Below are 23,125 nucleotides of genomic sequence, written 5' to 3'. Positions count from 1 at the left end.
CACCCTAAAGGACCCCTGACCATTAGGTCCAGTTGGGGAGGACTCTGGGGTTGCGGCGCTCATCTTGCTTTACTGGCCAAGGGAGCCGGTGTACAGCTTTCGGGTCATGTGGCCAGCAGGACTAAGCCACTTCTGGCGAACCAGAGCAGTGCACGGAAACGCCGTTTACCTTCCCGCTGGAGTGGTACCTATTTATCTACTTGCACTTCATACTTTCGAACAGCTAGGTTGCCAGGAGCAGGGACCGAGCAACGGGAGCTCACCCTGTCACGGGGATTTGAACCACCGACCTTCTGATCGGCAAGCCCTAGGCTCTGTGGTTTAACCCACAGCGCCACCCGCGTCCCTACAAATGACCACACACACCCAAAAAAATACAAGGACCTCAGTGTGAAGGTTTCCAGAAAGTGGTAGCATTAATGCCTTCCAGCATAGGAAGGGAGGGAGGCTGGCTCTGTCCAGTGATTTTAGGCTTCTCATCCATCAGCCAGAAATGCGCTCAGATGTCACTGGTATGCCTTCAAGTGGCGGGGGGCGGGGGGTGAGGTATTTTGCCCAGAAGGCAGCTAAAAATATCCAGATGAAAAGCAGCCGCTGGGAGGTCACTGCCGGGCCTTCAGGAATGTGAAAGAGGGTCTTTGCATCTCTTCCTCAGAGGGGACAATGTCCCCTTAGTGGCGCAACCGCCCCCTCCAACCAAGAGATCCATTTTGGTCTTCATTTTGTCACATCTGTGGAATGTCTGAGTTCTTTGCTCACAAGTAGAGCAAGCGAGAGACAGAAGGGAGAGTGTCTCGCAGTTTCATTCGACATAAAGAGCCTCAAATGGGGGGGGGGCAGCAGGAAAGAGGGGCTGAGAAGAGGGGCACCCCAGGGTCCACTAGAGATATAATACAGGCAATCTGGGACATAATTTGCAGGACGAGAGACCCAGGGGGCATTCCATAGCCCAGCCCTTTGCCAACCTTGGACCTTCCAGCTGTTGTTGGCCAACAACATCTGGAGGTCACTGGGTTGGCAAAGGTTGTCATTACCTTTCTTCCCCCCTGGATCATTCATAAGAAAGGAGGGGGGGAATAAGAATGGAGGAAATACTTGAAATGGGGGGAGAGTACAAGTACCTTGGCTGTTCTGCCGTACTCCAAGCAGTCCTGAAGTTCAAGTTTATCCGTCGTCGAAGCTACCAGGGGCCTAAGAAAAGACAAAGTGAATTACTCTCTTAAGCCACTGCCCCATTGTCCTCCAAGCTTATCGTTTTACAGCAACGTGGGGAAACTTTGGCCCTCTATATGTTGCCGAGCGCATGTTGTTGTGGTTGTTGTAGTGTTTGGAAAGGTTCAGAAGAGGACTCCCAAAATGATCAAGGGCATGGAGCAACTCAACTGCAAAGGTTGCAGCATTTGGGACTTTTTAGTTTACAGAAAAGGCAAGTAAGAGGCAACAGGACAGAATTTATAAAATTATGCACAGAACACGTGATTTCCCTCCAAAGCTGGGGTCTCCAGCTGTTTTTTTGGACTACAGTTCCCATCATCCCTGACCACTGGTCCTGCAAGCTAGGGATGATGGGAGTTGTAGTCCAAAAACAGCTGAAGACCCCAGCTTTGGGGGACCTGGGAGAGGGATGTTTTTCTCCCTCATCACACTGGAGCTTGTGGACACCCGATGAAGCTGAGCGATGGAAGATTCAGGACAGAGAAAAGGAAGTCCTTCTTCATACAGTGCAAGAGTTAAACTATGGAACTCCCGCCCACAAGAGGGGCTTCTAAATTACCTGTTCATCCCAGGCAGATTCCCCCAGAAGTATCGTGCCCGGTGTGCAGCCGAGACTTTGACGGCATCAATCATAATAGGGTTACACTGAAGACAAAAAGGGACAAAGTTAGGGACGAAGCGGCAGAAGGATCCTTTGACAGCAGGATTAGATGCAGCTTGGGGAAAAACAAGCAACTCCAAAAGTCAGAAAGATGAATTACAGAGTCGGCCACGACTGGACCTAGTGTCCAGGGGTCCTTTTTCCTTTACCTTTATACACGGAAAAAATACAGTGAATGGATTCCTAGAATCGGTTGTACACCGATTGTGAACAGCCCGCTGCACGGTCATCAGAGCGAGGCCACGCAAAGGAGCTGAGCAAGGTCCTTAAGTGCAGGGGCACCAATTATGAAAAGGGAAATGGAAAAGAGGTGGACAGTACAACAAAAATCATTTAAAGGGTTTTGGATGAAACACGGGCACAGGAAGGTCTTACACAACAGGGCATCCCGCTAATAGGCATTCACTTAACACCCCAAAAGCCTTGTTCTACCTTCTAAGGTAAAGGTAAAGGGACCCCTGACCATTAGGGCCAGTCATGGCCAACTCTGGGGTTGTGCGCTCATCTCGCTTTTCTGGCCGAAGGAGCCGGCATACCGCTTCCGGGTCATGTGGCCAGCATGACTAAGCCGCTTCTGGCGAACCAGAGCAGTGCACGGAAACGCCGTTTACCTTCCCACCGGAGCGGTAGCTATTTATCTACTTGCACTTTGCTTTCGAACTGCTCGGTTGGCAGGAGCAGGGACCGAGCAACGGGAGCTCACCCCGTCGCGGGGATTCCTAGGCTCTGTGGTTTAACCCACAGCGCCACCCGCATCCTGGTTCTACCTTCTAGTCTGCCCCTATTAGAACCCACCCATGCGAAAGCATGATCCATGCCTTCAATAAATAATTGCAAGCACATTTTGCAGAGGTCAAGGGCGTTCTCAATCATCCTCTGTTTTTTTTCCTTTTGTTTTTCAAAAGTTTCTGGCCCTTGAGGAAAAGACTGACCCCCCAGCCTTTACCTCCAGGAAACGAGAGATGTCCCTCTTGTCGTTGATGCGCATGGCCACGACGTTCTCAAACAGCCAAAAGAAGGGGCGCTCCTCCCCGGCTTTGGGGCGCGTGTAATTGAGAAGGTGGTAGAACTCGAAGAAGAGTCGCCCGGTCCCCTCTGCAAGGAGGAAGACAGGTGGTTCAAAGGAATGTAGGACATTAAAAAAAATAATAACTTCTGGGTTGAGGAGCCAAGCTGAGAGCCCCCATCCGTTCAAGGGCTGCTTACCATACAGGCCCTTCCTGGCAGGGTTGACGATGGAGAGGTCGTTGCAGGGGCTTCCGCCAATCACCAGGTCAAAAGGGCCCCATTCGTCAATCTGCAACGGGCAAGCAGAGCAATGGGTTTTGCAGGGTCAAGTGCTAAGTCATGTTGCCTGTCCTGTTTGTAAATCCTAGGCTTCTGGGGCTTCACAAAATCAGCGCCGGATTTACGTATAAGCTAAACAAGCTATAGGGAAGTTTAGGGAAGCTTTTAATGTTTAATAGACTATTGTATTTTAATATTCTGTTGGAAGCCGCCCAGAGATGCTGGTGAAACCCAGCCAGATTGGTGGGGTATAAATATTATTATTATTATTATTATTATTATTATTATTACTATTACTACTACTACTACTACTACCCCAGAAGAGCCAGACAGCTGGATCAGGCCCAAAGGAGCCCAGCATCCTCTTCTCACCATGGTTATTTATAATAAAATAAACATCTTTTAAACCACAAGCAAGCACTATATAAATTCTTTTCAATAAATAAATGTATTATCTGATGCTTTTCTTTGTGTGCCTCGTCCACGTGAGGTCATAGCTGTCAACTTTTCCCTTTTCTTGCGAGGAATCCTATTCGGAATAAGGGAATTTCCCTTTAAAAAAGGAAAACATTGACAGCTATGCGTGAGGTCCAGATGGTGGGAGTACAGGAACAGACTTTTTCTGCAGGGGCTCTCCATTTGTGGAATGCTCTCCCCAGGGAGGTTTGCTTGGCACCTTGATTACACATCTTTAGGTGCCAGGCAAAAACATTCGTCTTCTCCAAAACCTTTGGCTAATTAAAAAAAAGATGACCTTTTCAAGTGGAGTGGGGAGGTATTTGTCCTTTTTCCCCTTGTGCTATTATTATATTATGTACTTGATGTGTTATGTTGTAAACCACTGCATGGTCTCTTTATGGAAGTCAGTATATAAATTTAATAAATAATAACAAACATCTTGACCCGGCTTCCAATACAACCAGCCAGCCGCCTTAGCCAAGAAGCCTCAACTAGACCACAGGGAACGTGTGTGGAGAATCTCCTTACATTTTTCTTGGTTATGTTCCTGACGTCATGCACGTATTTGATGTTCCCTTCGTGCCGCACAGTTCCCACGGCTATGGACTCCTCGCAGATCTCAGAGGCGACGTACTTCTCCACCTGGATGCCAAGATCCCGCAGGACGAGGTAGCCTAAAGAGTCAAAGCACCACGGGTGAGGAGATGGAAGAGGTGACCCAGCGAGATCCCTCGGGATTCCCCGGCAAACAGCTCCAACTCTGGGAGCCAAGATGCGCAGGGCGTCCACATCCCGACAGAAACAAGAGACTCTCAGGAGCTGCAGTGTTGATGCGCATGCTCTGGCTGCTACTGTGGCATGGAGAATGACAATTTCCCGGTGCACGTTTTGTTCACACACACACACACACACACACACACACACACACACGTCATGCATGCGCAACATCGTTTGATGAGGAATAACACTGCCAACGAAAGATCGGTGATGGGACCAAAACAAATCACGAATGTCATGGGACAGCCTGGAAGATGCAGGACAGGGGAAGGGAGATGGACAGAGATAGACATGGGGTCAAATGAACCAGACTGGCCTTAAGGAAGGAGGGCACAGGCTCGACCACCACTGTGGGATGAGCTGTCCTTTAGCGGTGATGATGGCTGTTCTCGTCCATCCTCACTATGACCTAGCAAGGCAGAGCGGCATTTTTTCTCAAGGGTTATCAACGAACATTTTTCACAGTGCCATTACTATGCTACAGCTTGTGCCCAGCGCAGGACCACCAGGGCGTTCTCTGCGCAAGGGGACTAGGGGCGGAGATACACTCGTGGTTTTTAACCTTAAGGAATGGTTTTGATAACTATGGCTGGATCTCCACTGATCTAAAAAAAAACAGGCTAAGAAAAAGGAGTTGTAAAGCTCTCAATGCAATTTCCCATTGACTGATGTACAGTGCCCCGGTGTCACACTTTTATAACGCATTTATAAGTCGCCAGTATAGATCAGTCCTGCATGGACACATGACGTCCTACTTTTAACATTCATCATGCGTTATTAAACCAGCAGGAGGGAAACAAAATGGTGAGATTGGCAAAGTGAATGATGGACCTGCCCATCAGCTAAACGACCTACTCACTGCCCTAGCAACCCTGTGATTTGAATCCAGCTTCTAGCATATTGGTGTGTGGCCCTGTAATGGGTATGAGTTATTTGTGCGTAAACTGCCGCCTCTCTAGGCTAAATTGCCTTGTTCAACCGTTCTGACTGCACAGCCCTTCTCATCGTGGCTGCCTCAGTCGCTAGCAGAATCCATCAGTGGGCGTTTCTTAAACCTCTTCCAGCATAAAAGCTGTTTGACTCCCAGTCTCCTCCTCCTCTCACTGTGCGGGAGTCTTCTGCGCAGGGAGGGCGTGGGTAGCGGAGGACCTGTGCTCTCCTCACTGATGTCCAGTGAAGAGTCCCGGAGCCCTCTCTCCGCTTCCCTCATCTGCCCCCCTTTATCCCTGGTGTTGCGATGATTTCCTTCCCCCTCTACTGAGCTGCTTCTCCCCCTGCTGCTGGGTCCTTCACCCGCATCGTCTGGGAGCCTCCCCTTCGCCTCTTGCTCTGATGTCAGTTCCCTGACAGGCCCTTTGGACGTTTCGTTGTGTGGCTGGGGCAACCCAGTCAGATGGGCAGGGTGCAAGAAATAATTCTGTGACTCTCAGACATCAGAGTTCGTTGGGGGGGGGGTCTCTCACCTGTTGCAATTCCATCAAAGAGAGACAGCACTCTGATTGGCCGCCTGTTTGCCGCTGGGATGGCAGGGTACATTTTTGGTGGCTCCTGTGAGAAGAGAAGGGGGGAGAGAGAGTGGAAATGGCACCACCAGCCGCCAGGTGCCCATCTCTCCCACTGGCTGAAGTTCATTGCAAATATAGGAAGCCTCTTCTAAGGTTGCCACATGCAAGAATTGTGAATCCTATCCATTAAGAAAAATCAAATGAACAAGTTTCACGTCACCAACTGGACCTAAGAACGTGGCGTAACAATAGGCTGCAGGATCAGGCCCATGGCCCATCTAGTCCGGCATCCTGTTCTCAGGATAGAATTTTATTATTACGGTCACAGACCAGTTCCAGGTCACTTACAATATCAGGAAAATCATAAAATGCAACAGGAATACACTGAATTGCAAATGGGTATAATAGAGACAATTCAGATATAGCGGCGGTTAAAAATATATATTAAATCTTGATCACTAAAATGTAACCTATAAAGGTAAAGGTAAAGGTACCCCTGCCCATCCGGGCCAGTCGTGTCCGACTCTAGGGTTGTGCGCTCATCTCACTTAAGAGGCTGGGAGCCAGCGCTGTCTGGAGACACTTCCGGGTCACGTGGCCAGCGTGACGAAGCTGCTCTGGCGAGCCAGCACCAGCGCAGCACACGGAAACGCCGTTTACCTTCCCGCTATAAAGCGGTACCTATTTATCTACTTGCACTTAAGGGTGTTTTCGAACTGCTAGGTGGGCAGGAGCTGGGACCGAAAGACGGGAGCTCACCTCGCCGCGGGGATTTGAACCGCCGACCACGCAATCGGCAAGTCCTAGGCACTGAGGTTTTACCCACAGCGCCACCCGCATCCCTTAAAATGTAACCTATAATTATCATTTAAATCTTTAATCATTTTGGTAGTACAGCTTGTTCCCTAAGTTTTATGGCACTCGCACAGAATTTGGCCACCCTTAGCGTGATGTCTGGATCCTCGTCCTCTACCAGGAGTTTTAGACATTGAAATTCAGACCCATTTTGAGATTTTTGCATAACAGAAGTGCATCCTGTTCTCACAGGCAGCAGGCAGGTGTTTCAATGGGAAGCCAGAAAGCAGGATCTGAACCTCAGAGCATCTTTACAATTCTATAATTCTACTTTAGGGCAGGTGGGCTACTCTGCCCCCCTTTAACAACACCCCCGTTTCCTTACGTATTCCAGCCCCTTCTCGTCCGTGAAGAACTCCTTCAGGCGGGTGTTCCAGTCGCCCCTCCTCTGAAGCATCCCGTGACGCTCTTGCGGCTGGCACATGTAGCAGCTCCAGGGGTCCTCCTTCCTGGCTGTGTCGGCCGCCCCGCGACCCACTAGCAGGTTCAGGCAGTCCACACAGAAGCACCTGCACGAAACAAGGGAAGAGGAACGAGGGTGTGTCCGTAAGTGTCAGGATCCAGGCCCTGTGACCAGTAGGGCTTCGCAGACTGAAGCCTTCCTGAGTTTGTTCTGGGGAGGCAAGGCACGGCTGCACAGGTGAGGCTGCTTGGTAACTCACAGCACCTGGTAGCAAGAGCCGGGAAGGGATATAAGGTCAGCATTTCCCTGTGGCTCTTTGCCACAGCAACACGTTCCCTGCCTTGCTGCGTTTGGCTTCTTGCTTCCTGATCCTCGGACCCTTGAATTCATGACTCCTTGTTTCTCGACCCTCGGACCCCTGACTTCGTGACTCCTTGCTTCTCGACCCTCGGACCCCTGACTTCGTGACTCCTTGCTTCTCGACCCTCGGACCCCTGACTTCGTGACTCCTTGCTTCTCGACCCTCGGACCCCTGACTTCGTGACTCCTTCTTCTTGATCCTTGGACCCTTGACCTCCTGACTCCCTGCTTCTTGACCCTCAGACCCTTCTGGACTCTCATTCCTGCTCCCACCCCGCCATCTTGACCCGGTCCCGATGTCCTCAGCCGGGACTTCGATCGCCCGTAGACCGGACCGTGACAGTAAGGATGGGCAGCTCCTCTGTTCCTCCATGGCCAGGAGGTAGAAATTCTGCAAAACGCATTATCAGTAAGGCTGGTATTACTATGCAAGAGTGCGACCTGACCACAAAACTGGAAGGAACCAATTAAAGGAGAACCTAACGGCCGAGTGCTACAAAGAAAAACAACTCCAGATAAAGCACAAGGAGGGTTCTGCATGTACAGCAAAAAAAAAAGGGGGGGTATCTGAGGAATTTTCTTCCATATAGTGTGCATTAGTAGTAGTAGTAGTAGTAGTAGTAGTAGTAGTAATAATAATAATAATAATAATAATAATAATAATAATAATAATAATAATTTATTATTTGTACCCCGCCCATCTGGCTGGGTTTCCCCAGCCACTTTGGGTGGCTTCCAACAAAGATTAAAAATACATTAAAATGTCACACACTAAAAACACTAAAAACTAAAAACAGGGCTGCCTTCAGATGTCTTCTGAATGTAAGATAGTTGTTTATCTCTTTGACATCTGATGGGAGGGCGCCACTACTGAGAAGGACCTCTGCCTGGTTCCCTGTAGCTTCACTTCTCGGCACTGGACCTCAGCGTCTGGGCAGAACGATGCGGGCGGAGTAAAGACAAAGGACCCCTGGACAGTTAGGTCCAGTCAAAGGTGACTATGGGGTGCAGCACTCATCTCACTTTCAAGCCAAGGGAGCCGGGGTTTGTCCGCAGACAGCTTTTTCCAGGTCACGTGGCCAGCAGGACTAAACCGTATCTGGCACAACAGAACACCATGACAGAAACCAGAGAGCACGAAAACATTGTTTACCTTCCCGCTGGAGCAGTACCTATTTATCTACTTGCACTGGTGTGCTTTCAAACTGCTAGGCTGGCAGGAGCTGGGACCGAGCAATGGGAGCTCACCCAGTCACGGGGATTTGAACCGCCGACCTTCTGATCAGCAATACAATCGCAGCTAGCTCAGGGGTCTGGTTCCAAGGGTTCTGTCATGGATGCTGTAGTTTAGACAGGTGAGGTCTCTCACCTGAAGCAGTTGGCATTGTCACAGAGAAGCAGCTCATTCCCCGCACAACAGATGCTGCAGTAAGCCTGGTACCCATCTTCATCGTACATGTAGAAAAATTCTAGGAACTGAACCTGCAAGGAAAAGAGATCCGTGGCAGATTTAAACAGTTTCCGATTTCCTGAGTGTCCCTAGCCCCAAACTAAGTATCAGAAGCCGCAGAGAAGGCCGGACACCCCCAGCCTGGCCCCGTCCACATTTTTCGGACTACAGCTGAGGCTGATGGGAACTGTAGTCCGAACCATCTGGAAGGGGCAAGGCTGGGGACATCTGCAGTATTTTTTTATTTAGCAAAATGTACACCCTGCTTGGTTGTACAAAAAAACTCAAAGCAGTTTAACAAAAAGAATAAAAGGATAGTGAAAACAATTAAAACAATGGCAGTTTTTTTTTAAAAAAAGTTAATATTTCAATTGAACCAATCACATATTAAAAAATATTTATTCGGCGGTTGGGACATACCAAATTTAAGTAGCTATTGTGAAGCAAGCCAACTCAGCCATCCAGTAAGAGAATGCAGTAGTCAACACTGACTATAGAAATTGATGGTGATCCTATAAGGGTATTAGCTTTAATGAAAAATAAGCTTTGATTATTGAGTTAAGTTTACAAATCCCAATGCAGTGGTACCGTGGTTCTCAAACTTAATCCATTCCTGAAGTCCGTTTGACTCCTGAAACCATTCAAAAACCAAGGCGTGCACTCAAGCAGAAGCTGCATTGGACGTACGGCTTCTGAAAAGTGTTCACAAACCGGAACACTTACTTCCGGGTTTGTGGCGTTCAGGAACCAATTCGTTCAGGAGCCAAGCCGTTTGACAGCCAAGGTACCACTGTTCACACGCATGATTTAGAATAGGGTAAAAAAAAAACGGGCAAAAGTTTTAGCTCCAGGACTGTCACCTATAATTCCAATACAGCATCGTCCTCTATTTCAAAATAAAAACAGATTATATAATGTGAATGTTGCAAGGACACCATTTATATTTGAAAGATTATTATAGGAAAGGACAACTTCTTACAGCAGCAAAAATGAAAGTCCATTTAGAGAACAATCAAATTTCATGGTTATTATGGTATCAGTGGAGATCAGCTCTTACAAATGCACAAATTAAGAACGAAGCGACAAGGAAACTAACAGAAGCCCCCTCAGACTGTGGTGGACTCCCCAAGCAGAGGTCAGGTGGCCATCTGTCATGGATGCTGTAGTTGAGATTCCTGCATTGCAGGGGGCTGGAAAATCCTATGTCTCTATGCCTTCTTACAGATGTGGAACAGTGCCAGTTCCGCAAATTGAAGCGGCTTCCGTGGGGTAAGGCGATCTCGCAGGTAAACTGGTTCCGTGTTGTTAAGTAGGGCAATGGCCCTGCGCGAAACAGTTTGGAGGGGGGGAAACCCCCAAATCACCTGGACGCTCACCTGGCAAGTCTCGCAGAGGCCCCCTTCGAACAGGGGGTGGGTGGTCACCGGATCCTTCTTCCAACATGACAAGCAGCTGTCTGTTCAATGAGTGAAGGACAGGTCAGTAGAGTTTTAATAAGCACTCCTTAGGGTGCATCTGACATAAGGCAAAATGGTCCCAGTGTTCAGCCTGGAGAGATTCTACCAATGAGCTAGAGAGGCCAATGGTCTTACACGGCATTCATTGATTGATTGATTGATTGATTTCTATACTGCTTAATATGTTAAAAATATCTCTAAATAGAGTGCAGAGAACTGTGGCAACAGCAGACCTTCCGACTCCACAGTTCTATGATTCTAAATAAAATATTACAAAATACAGTTACATTCACCAACATGGCATTGATACAAAGTTAGTAACGCATATAAATCGATTATCAATTCATTTTCCAATATCAATTCACCCATCCCCCTCAGCCTCCGGGTTCTCCCCCAGTGTCCAAACAAACTCCTTTCACCCACAAAAGTCTCACAATGGGAAGAGTTCCTGGAACAGAGGACATCTCCCTAGGCTCCGACTCTAGACTTGTTTTTCATGTAGGGTTGCCATACGCCTGGAATTTCCCTGACGTAACCAGAATACGGCTGTGGGTAACAGTGTCCAGACCGAAATCACTAAAAATGTCCAGGAAAATCCCATGTTGGCGAAGTAGCTCAAAAACAAAAAGCTCAACAACTTTGCGTCCAGATCTTTGCTTTCTGAAATATAGCAACCCTATTCTCATGGGCAGCTCAAGGTGGATGGTCCTTCCTCTTCCATTAATTTCTCCAACCCTCTTTTCAAGTCATCCAGGTTGGTGGCCATCCCTGCCTCCAGTTTACCTACGCGCTGTGTGGTCAGCATCAGCAACCTGAATATTATCCCTTTCCATCTGCTACTGACACATCCACAACTACATGGGCGAGTCTCAAATCTGCCCTGTCTGTTAAGTTGTAGTTGAACATATCAGACGACACAGCGATTCTTCAAACAGCTCTTGTTTATTCACAGGCCAGAACAGAACTGAACTGAAGGGTTCAGCCAGCCTGCTCATATAGAGCTCCACTACAAAGCAACAGTAACCACTTTCTGTAACTATCCAATCGCTGAACGTCACTTTCAATTCCTTATTTGCATATGTGGACCTGGACTATCTACAGTATCCCCCTGCTGGCCCAGGGTGAGAACTTCAGTACATAACACTGTCTATAGACAGGGAGTATCTGCAGGCGAAGGGTGGTCCTCTGGGCCTGAATCAGGCCAGGTTTTGATGCTGAAAATGCTCTTTACCTTCCAAGCTCTTCTTGTTGTGCCTGACTTCCGAAGCCATCGACTCTGGAAAGAAAGCGGCAACGGCGAGTTAGCGAGTGAAGTGCCTCCCCTCGGAGGGGCCAGGACAAAAACCCACAGGCGGCAAACTGTGCCTCCTTAAAAGAGTTTCAGAGTTGTATGAAGAACCGGCTTTCTATGTTCTATAGGATTAAATGCCACATATACACTCCATATCCCTGCCTACTGACATCAGGCAGGAACCTGCATGGTACTTTTTCGACACCTACTAAAAACTTTGTTTAGACCAGGGGTCTGCAACCCGCGGCTCCGGAGCCGCATGTGGCTCTTTTACACCTTTGCAGCGGCTCCGGGGTGGATACTAGCGAGGGGAGGAGGTGCATTGTGCTCCCCGACACTCCCCACTGTGGCGGGCGCTGTACTGGCTGTGACGTCGCATGGGGGCGGTGCGTGCATTAGTCACGCACCATCCCGACGTCACCTTCCCGCCCGCTGTCAGATCGGAGGGCAGCGGCGCGCATGCTTTAAATGTCGCAATGGTTTTGCGGCTCCCAGTTTTTCCCCCCTTCGGAAACGGGTCCAAGTGGCTCTTTTTGTCTTAAAAGGTTGCAGACCCCTGGTTTAGACACTCCGACCCAGATATGCAGAACACTGACATCTGCTTTAATCTGCTTCCAGCCTATCACTTATTGTAATTATGATCTGAATGCTATTTTTACTTTTGTTGTATTCCTTTTGTAAACCACTATGAGTTTGTTCGTTTCTCTGCAATCGAGTGATATATAAAATTTATGAAATAATCCTTTAAAAAAAAAAAAAAATCTCCCTGCACATAGAACACTAGCATGTCAGGGATTTTAGCTTTATACACTTTTATGATATGCAGTAAGGGTTGTTGTTCTTGTTTCAATAACATTGTACCTCTGCAGGTGCCTCTCCCTCCCTCCCTCCACACACCCCAACCCCAATCCTACCTCTGCTCTGGTTCTCCTCCGCCTGCTCCTTGTTGCTCCCATTGCAGACATTGGTCTTGAGCCGCTTGGCTGGGGGGGCAGGTTCAGGGGAAGGCAGGTCGGGAGCGGCAGATTCTTCAGAGCTTTTCTGGCTGAGGAGACTGCTGTCTGCAGAGAAAGAACAGCTGGTTTTAGTTGGGACGGACATCTTCTTTGGCAGGCAGAAAGGGGAAAGGGGAATGGTTTGTGGCAGGTTGGGGGTCCTGGATTGTGGGGTTCGCCATCCCCACAAGGAGCCACAGAGGCCTTCTCCAAAGATTGCATCCTGCACAGGGAAAGCTATTAGGAATGTCCAGCACAAGCAAGCCTATGCTGAAGACAAGACGGTCAGGTTCCCTGTTAAATATTCAAGCTGTGAACCCCATAATTCTGCACTGTGAACAAATCAGGAGAATTTGTGTGTAGGCAGCAGGCCACAATGTGATAAGAATTTTAAGGTCTTAGATATATAATAAATGTACCAACCAAGCATGTACGTAGTTCAGCACAGGAAGACCGACCTGAAACCATTTTTGATTCCCAAACTGTCCCAAAATGACCAAATGTTTTCTCTGCAAGGTCAAAGGAAAATGGAAAAGCCTCCCCATTGTCTTTTCCTTCACAAATCCTGTCTTAAGGGTATGTCTGTGTTTGAATAGGGTGAGCCTGTGACCTGGCTCAGGAACTAAGTATTTATCATTACAAAAGACTGGCCAGGCTCCCCAGGCAATCCAATCAAGTGACCATTAAACAGGTAACCTGGCAGTCAGGAGGTAAACAAAGCACTCGGATTTCTGCTGTAGACCACCCTTTCTGTGATGTAGGTATGATGTATCTGGAGGTGGTGAGTGAGGACCCTGTTGCAACAGATCAATAAAGATCAGGCTTACTAGCTGCTTTGCTTCTCAATATTCTCTGGTTGGCCTCTGTTATTTTCTCCTACCAATAGGGAACCCACGTAAGGACTCTATATGGGCTCTTGGACACCCCATAAGGGAAAAGGGGCAGATGTATAAGAGCTCTCCGAGGGACCGGGCTCCCACTGCCCTCCTTGCTGGGTTTCCTCGCCCAAGCCCCCCCCCCCCCCGGCCAGCTCCTTACCTGAGGTCTTGGGGGGCTTCAGTCCTTTCCCTCCGGTGGGCTTGAAGCCATTCATGGCCCACTCCACCATGGGCTTCAGCTTGTCTTCGAGAGAATCTCCTGGAGCACTCGAGAACGACTTGCCTGCTCGGCTGCTTGCCACCTGCCAGGAGGAAGAGGAGAAGGCCTTACGAAGGTGTCGCAGAGCAGGTGGGCATCCTGGATTGTGCTGCCTAAATTCTCGCCCCTGGCTACTTCACGGTAGAACAAGATGTGCAAGGCTCCTTGCAGCTCCTACCTGATATAGGTTAGGACCTATAAAGTCCCATATGCCCTGGGCCCAGGCTACCCAAAAATGTTGGTTGGCATCCGTCTGTCTCGGGAGACAATGGAGTGTACCTCCAGGGGTGTCAGCAAGACTGACGTGGCCTCTCCAGGGCACAATCCTGACCAGTGTGTGTGGAAGTCCTGGGCTGTTCGTGTTAGGATATTGATGTTCCGTTCCACCTAAACAGATTGTGGAGCTGTTGTATGTTACATGTCTGTTTATATTCCAGCACAGCTTGCTGGGAACTTCCGTTTGTGTATAGCTTTTGCTTTATGCTTCTTGCTTGGACATGAAAGGGGGAAGACATGCATTTCCCCTCTTTGTCCTGATGTATGCTGAATAAACTGCTTGTAAATATGCTTTAAAGATAAAGGGACCCCTGACCATTAGGTCCAGTCGTGGTCGACTCTGGGGTTGTGGCGCTCATCTTGCTTTATTGGACGAGGGAGCCGGCGTACAGCTTCTGGGTCATGTGGCCAGCATGACTAAGCCGCTTCTGGCGAACTAGAGCAGCGCACGGAAATGCCATTTACCTTCCAGCCGGAACGGTACTTATTATTCAAAAAGTGAGCTTCTATTCACGTGGAGGAAGCCTAAAAGGCCGTTAACTGTTAATAACTCATTCTCGAATTGCCCCCCTTAAAAATCTTTTTTTTAAAAAAAGATATTTATTAGAATTTTACAAAATGAAAAAAGAAGAAAGAAAAATACAAAGTAAAAATAGGGACTTCCGGGTTAGCGCCAGCGATAATGGCGGATTCCCTCTGATCTCTGAGGGACTAGCTCCGTGGGATCGGGTCTGACCGCTGCGGCGAAGCGGGGACCTATCTAAAAATCGCCCCCCTTAAAAATCAAATTGACCCACTATGGGGCGTGTGCCCCACATTGGGAACCACAGTTCTAGTCCTACACTAGGCAATTCAGGAATCACAGCTACACCACAGACCTTCAGGATGCTTTTACCCTCATCCTTAGAAGATGGACAGGAGAGGTGGAGACCAGGACCCTCCCGCTTTTCCCTTGAGAAAGGTGTATTGTAAGGTTATTCCCGCGGCTCCCTCCTCGCGCCAGGCCCAGTTAGCCAGGCTCCCCGTCTCTCTGCCTGCCCCTTACCTCCAAGACGTGAAGGATGGCTTGCCGGTACGAAACCAACTTGTGGAACGTGGTGGAGTTGAAATGCTCCTGGAACGCCAACAGCCCCACCAACTTGTCTACCGAGACCTGCGGTGGAAACGGCAAAGCTCAGCCACGGGAACAAGAGGGCTTTCCCCGCTATCAGGACAGGTCCACGGGGCTGCTTTGAGGAACATCACCCACCCACCGCCCCCTGCAAAACTCCTCAAGAGGAGCAAGAGGGGATGCTGGGCTGGGAGGCAGTTACAGGGCCTTTACAGTGGTGGCTCCGACCTGGTGGAATGCTCTGTCCCAGGAGACCAGGGCCCTGCAGGATTTAACCTCCTTCCATCGGGCCTGTAAGACAGAGCTGTTCCACCTGGCCTTTAATTTGAATTCAGCCTGGTCTTTTATTCCCCTTCTCTTCCTTCTCTTAAAATTAATAGAATTTTAAAATTCTCTTAAAATTTTTGAATTTAAATTGTTATTCATGTTTTTATACTGTATTTTATGTTGCTTTTATAAAGTGTTTTAAATTTGTTGTAAGCCGCCCTGAGCCCGGTTTTTGAACCGGGAAGGTCAGGGTATAAATAAATTTTTATTTTATTTTATTATTATTATTATTATTATTATTATTACTACTACTACTACTACTACATCTGGAGACCCAGACGGGTGAAGGCTGCTGCGCTAGTACAACTCCCGCATCCTGCAGATTGCCATATTTAGAGGGGGTTCATTGTGAGCTTGCCATCCTATAGCATGGCATAAATGCTCAGCATCGCCAGGGCCACCACCATCTGCCATCGTTCCCCCCTAACACTTGGAAGATGCGAGTAGCCACTTTCAGAAGTGCAAAAGGAGGTCTACAAATACTCCGTGTGTCTGTCCCAATGTCTGAACGGCTCAACTCCAGGAATCATGTTTCAAGAAAGGCTAAGAAATATAGCTCTGGGAAGGACACACATACACACCCCAGTTCATATCCGGATTTGAGGACTGAAAAAATATTGGTTTACAGAAGATGGAATGGTTGGATGTTAAAGAGTGAACACTATATTTAGCTGCAGGACAGAAAACTGGAAGTCTTTTTATCTCTCTCTCCTTTCTCTTTTTCTTTCTTCCTTTATTGCCCATTTTGCTTATTTCTGCCTCTGTTCCTTTCTACACTCTTTTATTTCAGTGTATTATTAAAAAATATACTTTGTTTTGGGTATGAACTTTTGTATATCGTTAGAAAGATATATATATAGAGAGAGAGAGATAAACGCAAACATACACACGTGTATATATACTGGATGAGTGCAGGTGATTTTCCTGGTGCCCACTGAAAGCAATTCCTTTGTGTATTCTTCATTTTACCTCGGGGACGAGATACCAAGTGCCCCCCCCCAGCATCCATCGGCAGCCCTCCCGCTCCTTTCCCCTCACCTCTGAAAATTTTCCATCACCAAACCACTGGACCCAACGTATCCCGGGGGCCGCCTTGCGGTTGAATGTGGCCCTCCATGACACGACGATGGCGGGCCACCAAGCAAAGCCCCTGATCTTCCCCCAGACGAGCTCGCCGATTTGAAAACCCTTGTTGTCCTGGAAAAAACCAAAAGAGATTGAAGATAAGCAAGCGGAAAGAAACAGGCCGCTAACGGGGAGTTTTCAGGGAGCCCCCGTGGCCTGTCAGTGGCTCTTGAATCAGTGGCTCCATGAAGCCCCCAGGGTCACCAACAGTAATAATAATAATAATAATAATAATAATAATAATAATAATAATAATAAATTGTATTTATATCCCGCCCTCCCCAGCCGAAGCCGGGCTCAGGGCGGCTAACAACATTAAAACAGCACAACAGTATTAATAATAATATAATAATTTATTATTTGTACCCTGCCCATCTGGCTGGGCTTCTCCAGCCACTCTGGGCGGCTTCCAATAAAGATTAAAAATACATTAAAATGTCACACATTAAAAACTTCCATGAACAGGGCTGCCTTCAGATGTCTTCTAAAAATCTGGTAGTTGTTCTTCTCTTTGACATCTGGTGGGAGGGCGTTCCACAGGGTGGGCACCACCACCGAGAAGGCCCTCTGCCTAGTTCCCTGTAACCTCACTTCTCGCAGGGAGGGAACCGCCAGAAGGCCCTCAGCGCTGGACCTCAGCGTCCGGGCAGAATGATGGGGGTGGAGACGCTCCTTCAGGTATACTGGGCCGAGGCCATTTAGGGCTTTATAGGTCAGCACCAACACTTTGAATTGTGCTCGGAAACGTACTGGGAGCCAATGTAGATCTTTCAAGACCGGTGTTATGTGGTCTCGGCGGCCGCTCCCAGTCACCAGTCTAGCTGCCGCATTCTGGATTAGTTGCAGTTTGCAGGTCACCTTCAAAGGTAGCCCCACGTAGAGCGCATTGCAGTAGTCCAAGCGGGAGATAACCAGAGCATGCACCACTCTGGTGAGACAGTCCGTGGGCAGGTAGGGTCTCAGCCTGCGTACCAAACCATATTTGAAACCATTTAACCAACAAAACGCTCCTCTTTTTGAAATCCGGCTGCTGTACATTTAACCTGCTGTCCTGCAGTCGTTTTGCTTCACTGTCACCATCTTTTGAATCCGTTACCCACCCCTGAGAGGACTTGGGCAACGGGGGGGGGGGGGTGTCCAACGCAGTTTGCACAGCCACCGTTGTGCCCACCGGCGACTCCAAGGGTGGGATTCAATAAATCCACATGGCTCCAGGGACAGTTTGCTCTCCCTGCTCAGTTCCTGCTCCCACTAGTCACCCGCTTCAACAGGCCCACACATCTATCTCTGATTGCAGACACGTCCCCCGCGGCAGCCATTTTATGACTGGTGCCCAATGCGCTCTCTCAAGATCCCAGGTGTGACCCCTTGGCCCCCCAAAATTTTGGAGACCCCTGAGCTAGAGACTGGGATCAAAATCCATTTGATAATAAAAGCAAACTAAAAAATATAGTACTGTATATAAATTCAATGAGTCAATCAATCAATCAATCAATCAATAAAATTAATTAATTAATTAAAAAATAGTCACATAAGCGAAATCCATCTGCAATGCTTTACCCCAAAACCAGGGCCAGGAGACTCCAAAAAAGAGGTCATGGTGGTGCGGTGGTTCCAGGCTAGAAACAAGGAGAGACCAGGATTCGAATCCAGGCTAGAACCAAGGAGAGACCAGGGTTCGAATCCCCACTCGACAAACGTGAAGCTCACTGTGTGATTTTGGGGGGCCAGTCGCTCCCTCTCAGCCTAGCCTACCCTACAGGGTTGTTGTGGGGGTTGAGCTACAGAGCAACGTAAACCGCTTTCACCTCCATGGAGGAAAAAAGTGGGACATCTCCAATTCTATGATTTTGTTGTTGTTTAGTTGTGTCCGACTCTTCGTGACCCCATGGACCAGAGCATGCCAGGCACTCCTGTCTTCCACTGCCTCCCACAGTTTGGTCAAACTCATGCTGGTAGCTTCAAGAACACTGTCCAACCATCTTGTCCTCTGTCGTCCCCTTCTCCTTGTGCCCTCCATCTTTCCCAGCATCAGTGTCTTCTCCAGGGAGTCTTCTCTTCTCATGAGGTGGCCAAAGTATTGGAGCCTCAGCTTCACGATCTGTCCTTCCAGTGAGCACTCAGGGCTGATTTCCTTCAGAATGGATGCATTTGATCTTCTTGCAGTCCATGGGACTCTCAAGAGTCTCCTCCAGCACCAGAATTCAAAAGCATCCATTCTTCGGCAATCAGCCTTCTTTATGGTCCAGCTCTCACTTCCTTACATCACTACCGGGAAAACCATGGCTTTAACTATACGGACCTTTGTTGGCAAGGTGATCAATTCTATGATTAATGCAAAGCATAAATGAAAATAAGGATGCAGGTGGGGTTTTAGTCATTATACTGTAATCTTCCCCCCCCCCCCAAATAATCCATGTGTGCTGCTCCAGACTGCAACCCCTTCTTCTGACCACCCTGGGTTTCAGAGCTGCCCACCCCCTTGCTAAGCTTCAGCCAGGTAGCCACGCCAGCCCCCTCCCCACCAGGCAAAAGCGGTCCCACCTGGTATTCCTCTGCATCACTCGGGGTCCCTGTCAAGAGGCAGCCATTTGGTACCCCAATATTGCTGCTGCCGCCGCTCTGGCCAGACTGCACAAGGTTCTCCTCTGAGTAGTCCACTTGGGCAGATGCAGAGATTCTCCTGGAAAACTGGTAGAGAGGAAGAAAAGAGCTGAGCTCCTTGAGAGATCTTAGATGGATGAGGCCACGGGATTTCTGCCAGGCTCATTTTCGGTGGGGCACCGGTGTCACATGTGCAAAAAGGCCTGACCCAAAAAAAACTGGTAAGAACCATTTAAGGAGGTACTAGATGGCTAGATGCTAAAGGGAAAAAAACAACTCTGGGCGAGGTACAAGGAAGGTTCTAATATGTGCAGTAAAGAAAAAATGGGTTGAGTAAGTGTTTCTAAGGACTGTGGTTTTATGAGAGTGTGGGGTGCTGGGGTGGTTGGATAGAGGATGAACCCCCAAGATAACGTCTATCTGGCCATATAGTGTGGGTCCTAATGTAAGGTTACCAGACGTCCCGGTTTCCCAGGGACAGTCCCCAGATTTACAAATCAGTCCCCATACAAAATCTATTGAAGTTGAAAAGTGTCCCCGGATCCATTGAAAAAAATCTGGTAACCTTATCCTAATGGAAATGCTCTCCCAAACACTTGGACTCTGTCCAGTAATGAGTTATACAGTGGTACCTCGGGTTACATACGCTTCAGGTTACATACGCTTCAGGTTACAGACTCCGCTAACCCAGAAATAGTACCTCGGGTTAAGAACTTTGCTTCAGGATGAGAACAGAAATTGGGCTCCAGCAGCGCGGCGGCAGCAGGAGGCCCCATTAGCTAAAGTGGTGCTTCAGGTTAAGAACAGTTTTAGGTTAAGAACGGACTTCCGGAACGAATTAAGTACTTAACCTGAGGTACCACTGTATCTGCCCATGCTATGCCCACCTGGTGGAAACTCTAGCTCACATGGCCCTTAAATGTAAAATGTAGGGTGATGTCCGCCAACAATTTCTAGACCATCTCTGTACTCCAACATGGAAACCAGAGACGGAAGTTACGCGCTTCTTAAAACAGGGGAGACCAGCAGCTGACCAAGACAGTAGCTAAGTTCCTCTATTTGATTTTTTGTCGCTGAAGACAAAATCCACAGGATCCTGCCCTTGCTGGAAACCCACAGAGATGACGCGGATCGCTCGCCTCTTCTGCCCTTTGGCGGATGATTGTGTCGTTCGGGTGGCGACAACATCGCACTGGCCTATCTATTCGGAATGTATTCTGAATGTTCTTATGTGATGCCAATAAAGGTTACTTGACTTGACTTGAGTAATGAGTTATGAAACGAAGCCTGAGAAATGGGGAATTTTGTGTGAGCCTCTGTCCTTGAACCCTCAAGGGGAATTTCCCCTCGCAATGTTCACGAGGTGGGGAGCATCACAACGAAATGCATCACCCGTGCATATAATGGTCCAGAAAGCATGGCTGAAAGCTACCTGATGTGTCCAACCCTCTTCCCTGCTCATGAGGACTAGCGTAATGAGTTCGTGATGGACACATACCAGCCGGGTTGGAGGAGGATGGGCTGGGCTGACTTCTCCCAATTTGGGATTGTCCGTTAGTTAATGAATTTTGGAAACAGATTGGTATAGAAATATTGTGGGTAGGAAAGTGGGAATATCTAAATTAATGGTTCTTATTAGTCTGAGTAGCACCGAGTTAAAAACCAAAGAGGAATGTAAATGGGTAAAATTGATGCCAGACAGGTTATAGCCAGTAATTGGAAAAATGTAGAAGAGCTAAGGGTGAACCAATGGAGGAAAAAACTGAATAATATTATAATTTTAGAATATCTAACTGTGAACATAGACAGAATGAAAGGGTTTAAGGTCAGTGAGAAAGAGGAGGATTGGTTTGAGAAGATATTGAATTATTTGGGTAGGTTTGAACAATTTGGGGCAATTAAAATGTTAAAAGTTAAATAAACCTTGTAGACGGAGGAGTATTAACGTATATAAAATTGTACATATTGTTGATTGAATATGTCATTATTGATTATGTATACCCAATGTATCAGTCACCTGTGGGGGGGGGGGGTTCACTGTCTGTGTTTTGGTTGTTGGTAAAAAATAAAAATTTTAAATCTAAAAAAGACTTCTCCCAATTTGGCGGTTCAAAGGACTGTCAGCCCAGCTTTGATTCCCCCATCTGCTAAATCAGAGGATGAAATCTGGGGTGCAACAGCAGATGAGGAGGACTGGCAAAGGGGTCATTTTCCAGATCACAAGTTGACCAACTCCACTACCTCCCTGGAAAGGGCCAGCCTACAGGCTGTTGGGATACTGCCAGGGAGACAGGCATCTCCAGATGATCCCTCAGTCTCCTGTAGAACAGCATCAGTCAGTTAGTGACACGAACCTCAGACACAGTCCAGGGCTCTTGCACGCCCTTGCAGCAGACTCCGCAACATAAGATGCACCCATGTTTACAACTTTATTCAATGTTGGTCAGAACAAAGGAAAAACATGACTGCCTCCCTTTGTGTTGAGGCAACAGAGTCGCTAACTGACTGGTGCTGTGTTACGGGAGAACAATGGATCATCTGGAGATGCCTGTCTCCCTGGCAGTATCCCAACAACAGGTTATGGGCCCAGCATGCTTCCGCTGTGCCAGATCTGTTGTCTAAGGTTGTTAACAGAGAACAACTTAATATTTATGTACAGAGGTTGCAACTGGGTTGAACCACAGCTACTACAGGTTACACGGAAAGGGGGAGGATGTTAGGATGTCCAGCTTCCTCTTCTACCTCAACACAGGCTACAATATCCTTAGACCACCACAGACAGACAGACAGACAGACAGACAGACAGACAGACAAGACACTGCATCCCAAGCCTCACCCTGATTTTGTGTCGCTCCTTGAAGCTCTCCACGCTCTCCACGTCCTCTTTCACATTCTTCTCCTGCGCAGCGGGTCCGGCCTGGAAGACGATGCGGGGAGGGGGCTTCTGCCGCAAACTGTTCTCCCAGCCAGCGGATCCGCGCCTCCGCACCTGGGAATCGAAAAGGATTGGTGTCGCTCACTGCCTGGGTTTGTCAGGGGCAGACAGGACAGAGAAAGGTGACCGCCTGCCCTTGTTTCATTGGGGAAGGACCAAATGGGTGACATGATCCTTCCATCAAAGCTGGCACAGCAATGGAAATTCAGGGGTAGAGCGATGGCCACCAATTGAGACAGCGTGAAAAGAGGATTCGACAGATTCGTGGAAGGCAAAGCTTTCAAGGCCTATTAGCCGCAATGTCTATGTTGAGCCTCCATATCAGCATGTCTTTGAAGCGGCTGGAAATCGAAAGCAGGGAGAGTATTGCTACCCCACTCAGGCCCATAGCTGTCAACTTTTCCCTTTTCTTGTGAGGAATCCTATTCGGAATAAGAGAATTTCCCTTAAAAAGGGGGGAAAGTTGGCAGCTAAGCTCAGGCCTTGCATTGAGGCACCCGGCTGGTTATGGCTGCCCCCGACAGTTTATACCACTGGTTCCCAAAGGGGACGTGGGGATAAGCTGGGGGGTGCTAAGAGGCAAGGGGGCAGCAGTGGGGCATTGGAGGTGTCCATGACTATCACGCTTTGATAGTCAAGGGGTCAGACTAGATGATCCTCGTCGTCCCTTCCAACCCTACAAGTCCAAACTCATCGGTTTTGTTGAATTAATTAAACTGAACAGTTTTAATGGCCTTTCGAATGAATGTGCAATTAATTGTTACTGCATTGAATTTTATTATCATATGTGGTGGGAATGTAGAGAAATTTTTTAAAAAATGGGGAATGATATATAATGAATTGAAGAAAATGTTTAAAATGACATTTGTAAAAAAAATCCAGAAGCATTTTTGTT

At 48.1% G+C, this 23,125-nt stretch overlaps 1 protein-coding gene across 5 annotated transcripts in view; it reads right to left on the bottom strand.

Moving 5' to 3' along the window:
* The window catches only part of DNMT3B (DNA methyltransferase 3 beta), a 49,901-nt gene that overhangs the window by 5,602 nt on the left and 21,174 nt on the right, over positions 1-23,125 (bottom strand). For 3 of the 5 annotated variants that reach the window (XM_077929466.1, XM_077929464.1, XM_077929465.1), the window contains exons 4-18: positions 22,132-22,284; positions 19,236-19,382; positions 16,605-16,763; positions 15,174-15,281; positions 13,754-13,895; positions 12,635-12,781; positions 11,661-11,705; positions 10,349-10,428; positions 8,892-9,004; positions 7,085-7,268; positions 5,863-5,947; positions 4,151-4,296; positions 2,823-3,173; positions 1,775-1,860; positions 1,122-1,191 (exon numbers count right to left, since the gene is read on the bottom strand). In XM_077929466.1, coding sequence (XP_077785592.1) covers positions 1,122-1,191; positions 1,775-1,860; positions 2,823-3,173; positions 4,151-4,296; positions 5,863-5,947; positions 7,085-7,268; positions 8,892-9,004; positions 10,349-10,428; positions 11,661-11,705; positions 12,635-12,781; positions 13,754-13,895; positions 15,174-15,281; positions 16,605-16,763; positions 19,236-19,382; positions 22,132-22,284 — 2,016 coding nt within the window. The remainder of the gene's footprint in view (positions 1-1,121; positions 1,192-1,774; positions 1,861-2,822; positions 3,174-4,150; positions 4,297-5,862; positions 5,948-7,084; positions 7,269-8,891; positions 9,005-10,348; positions 10,429-11,660; positions 11,706-12,634; positions 12,782-13,753; positions 13,896-15,173; positions 15,282-16,604; positions 16,764-19,235; positions 19,383-22,131; positions 22,285-23,125) is intronic. The other 2 variants (XM_028735627.2, XM_077929467.1) reach the window with 2 other exon arrangements.

Source organism: Podarcis muralis, chromosome 5 (genome assembly GCF_964188315.1).
Source record: "Podarcis muralis chromosome 5, rPodMur119.hap1.1, whole genome shotgun sequence".
Classification (NCBI taxonomy): Eukaryota; Metazoa; Chordata; class Lepidosauria; order Squamata; family Lacertidae; genus Podarcis; species Podarcis muralis.
The sequence above is the reverse complement of the archived record's forward strand: the minus strand, read 5'-3'. Positions and strand labels throughout refer to the sequence as shown.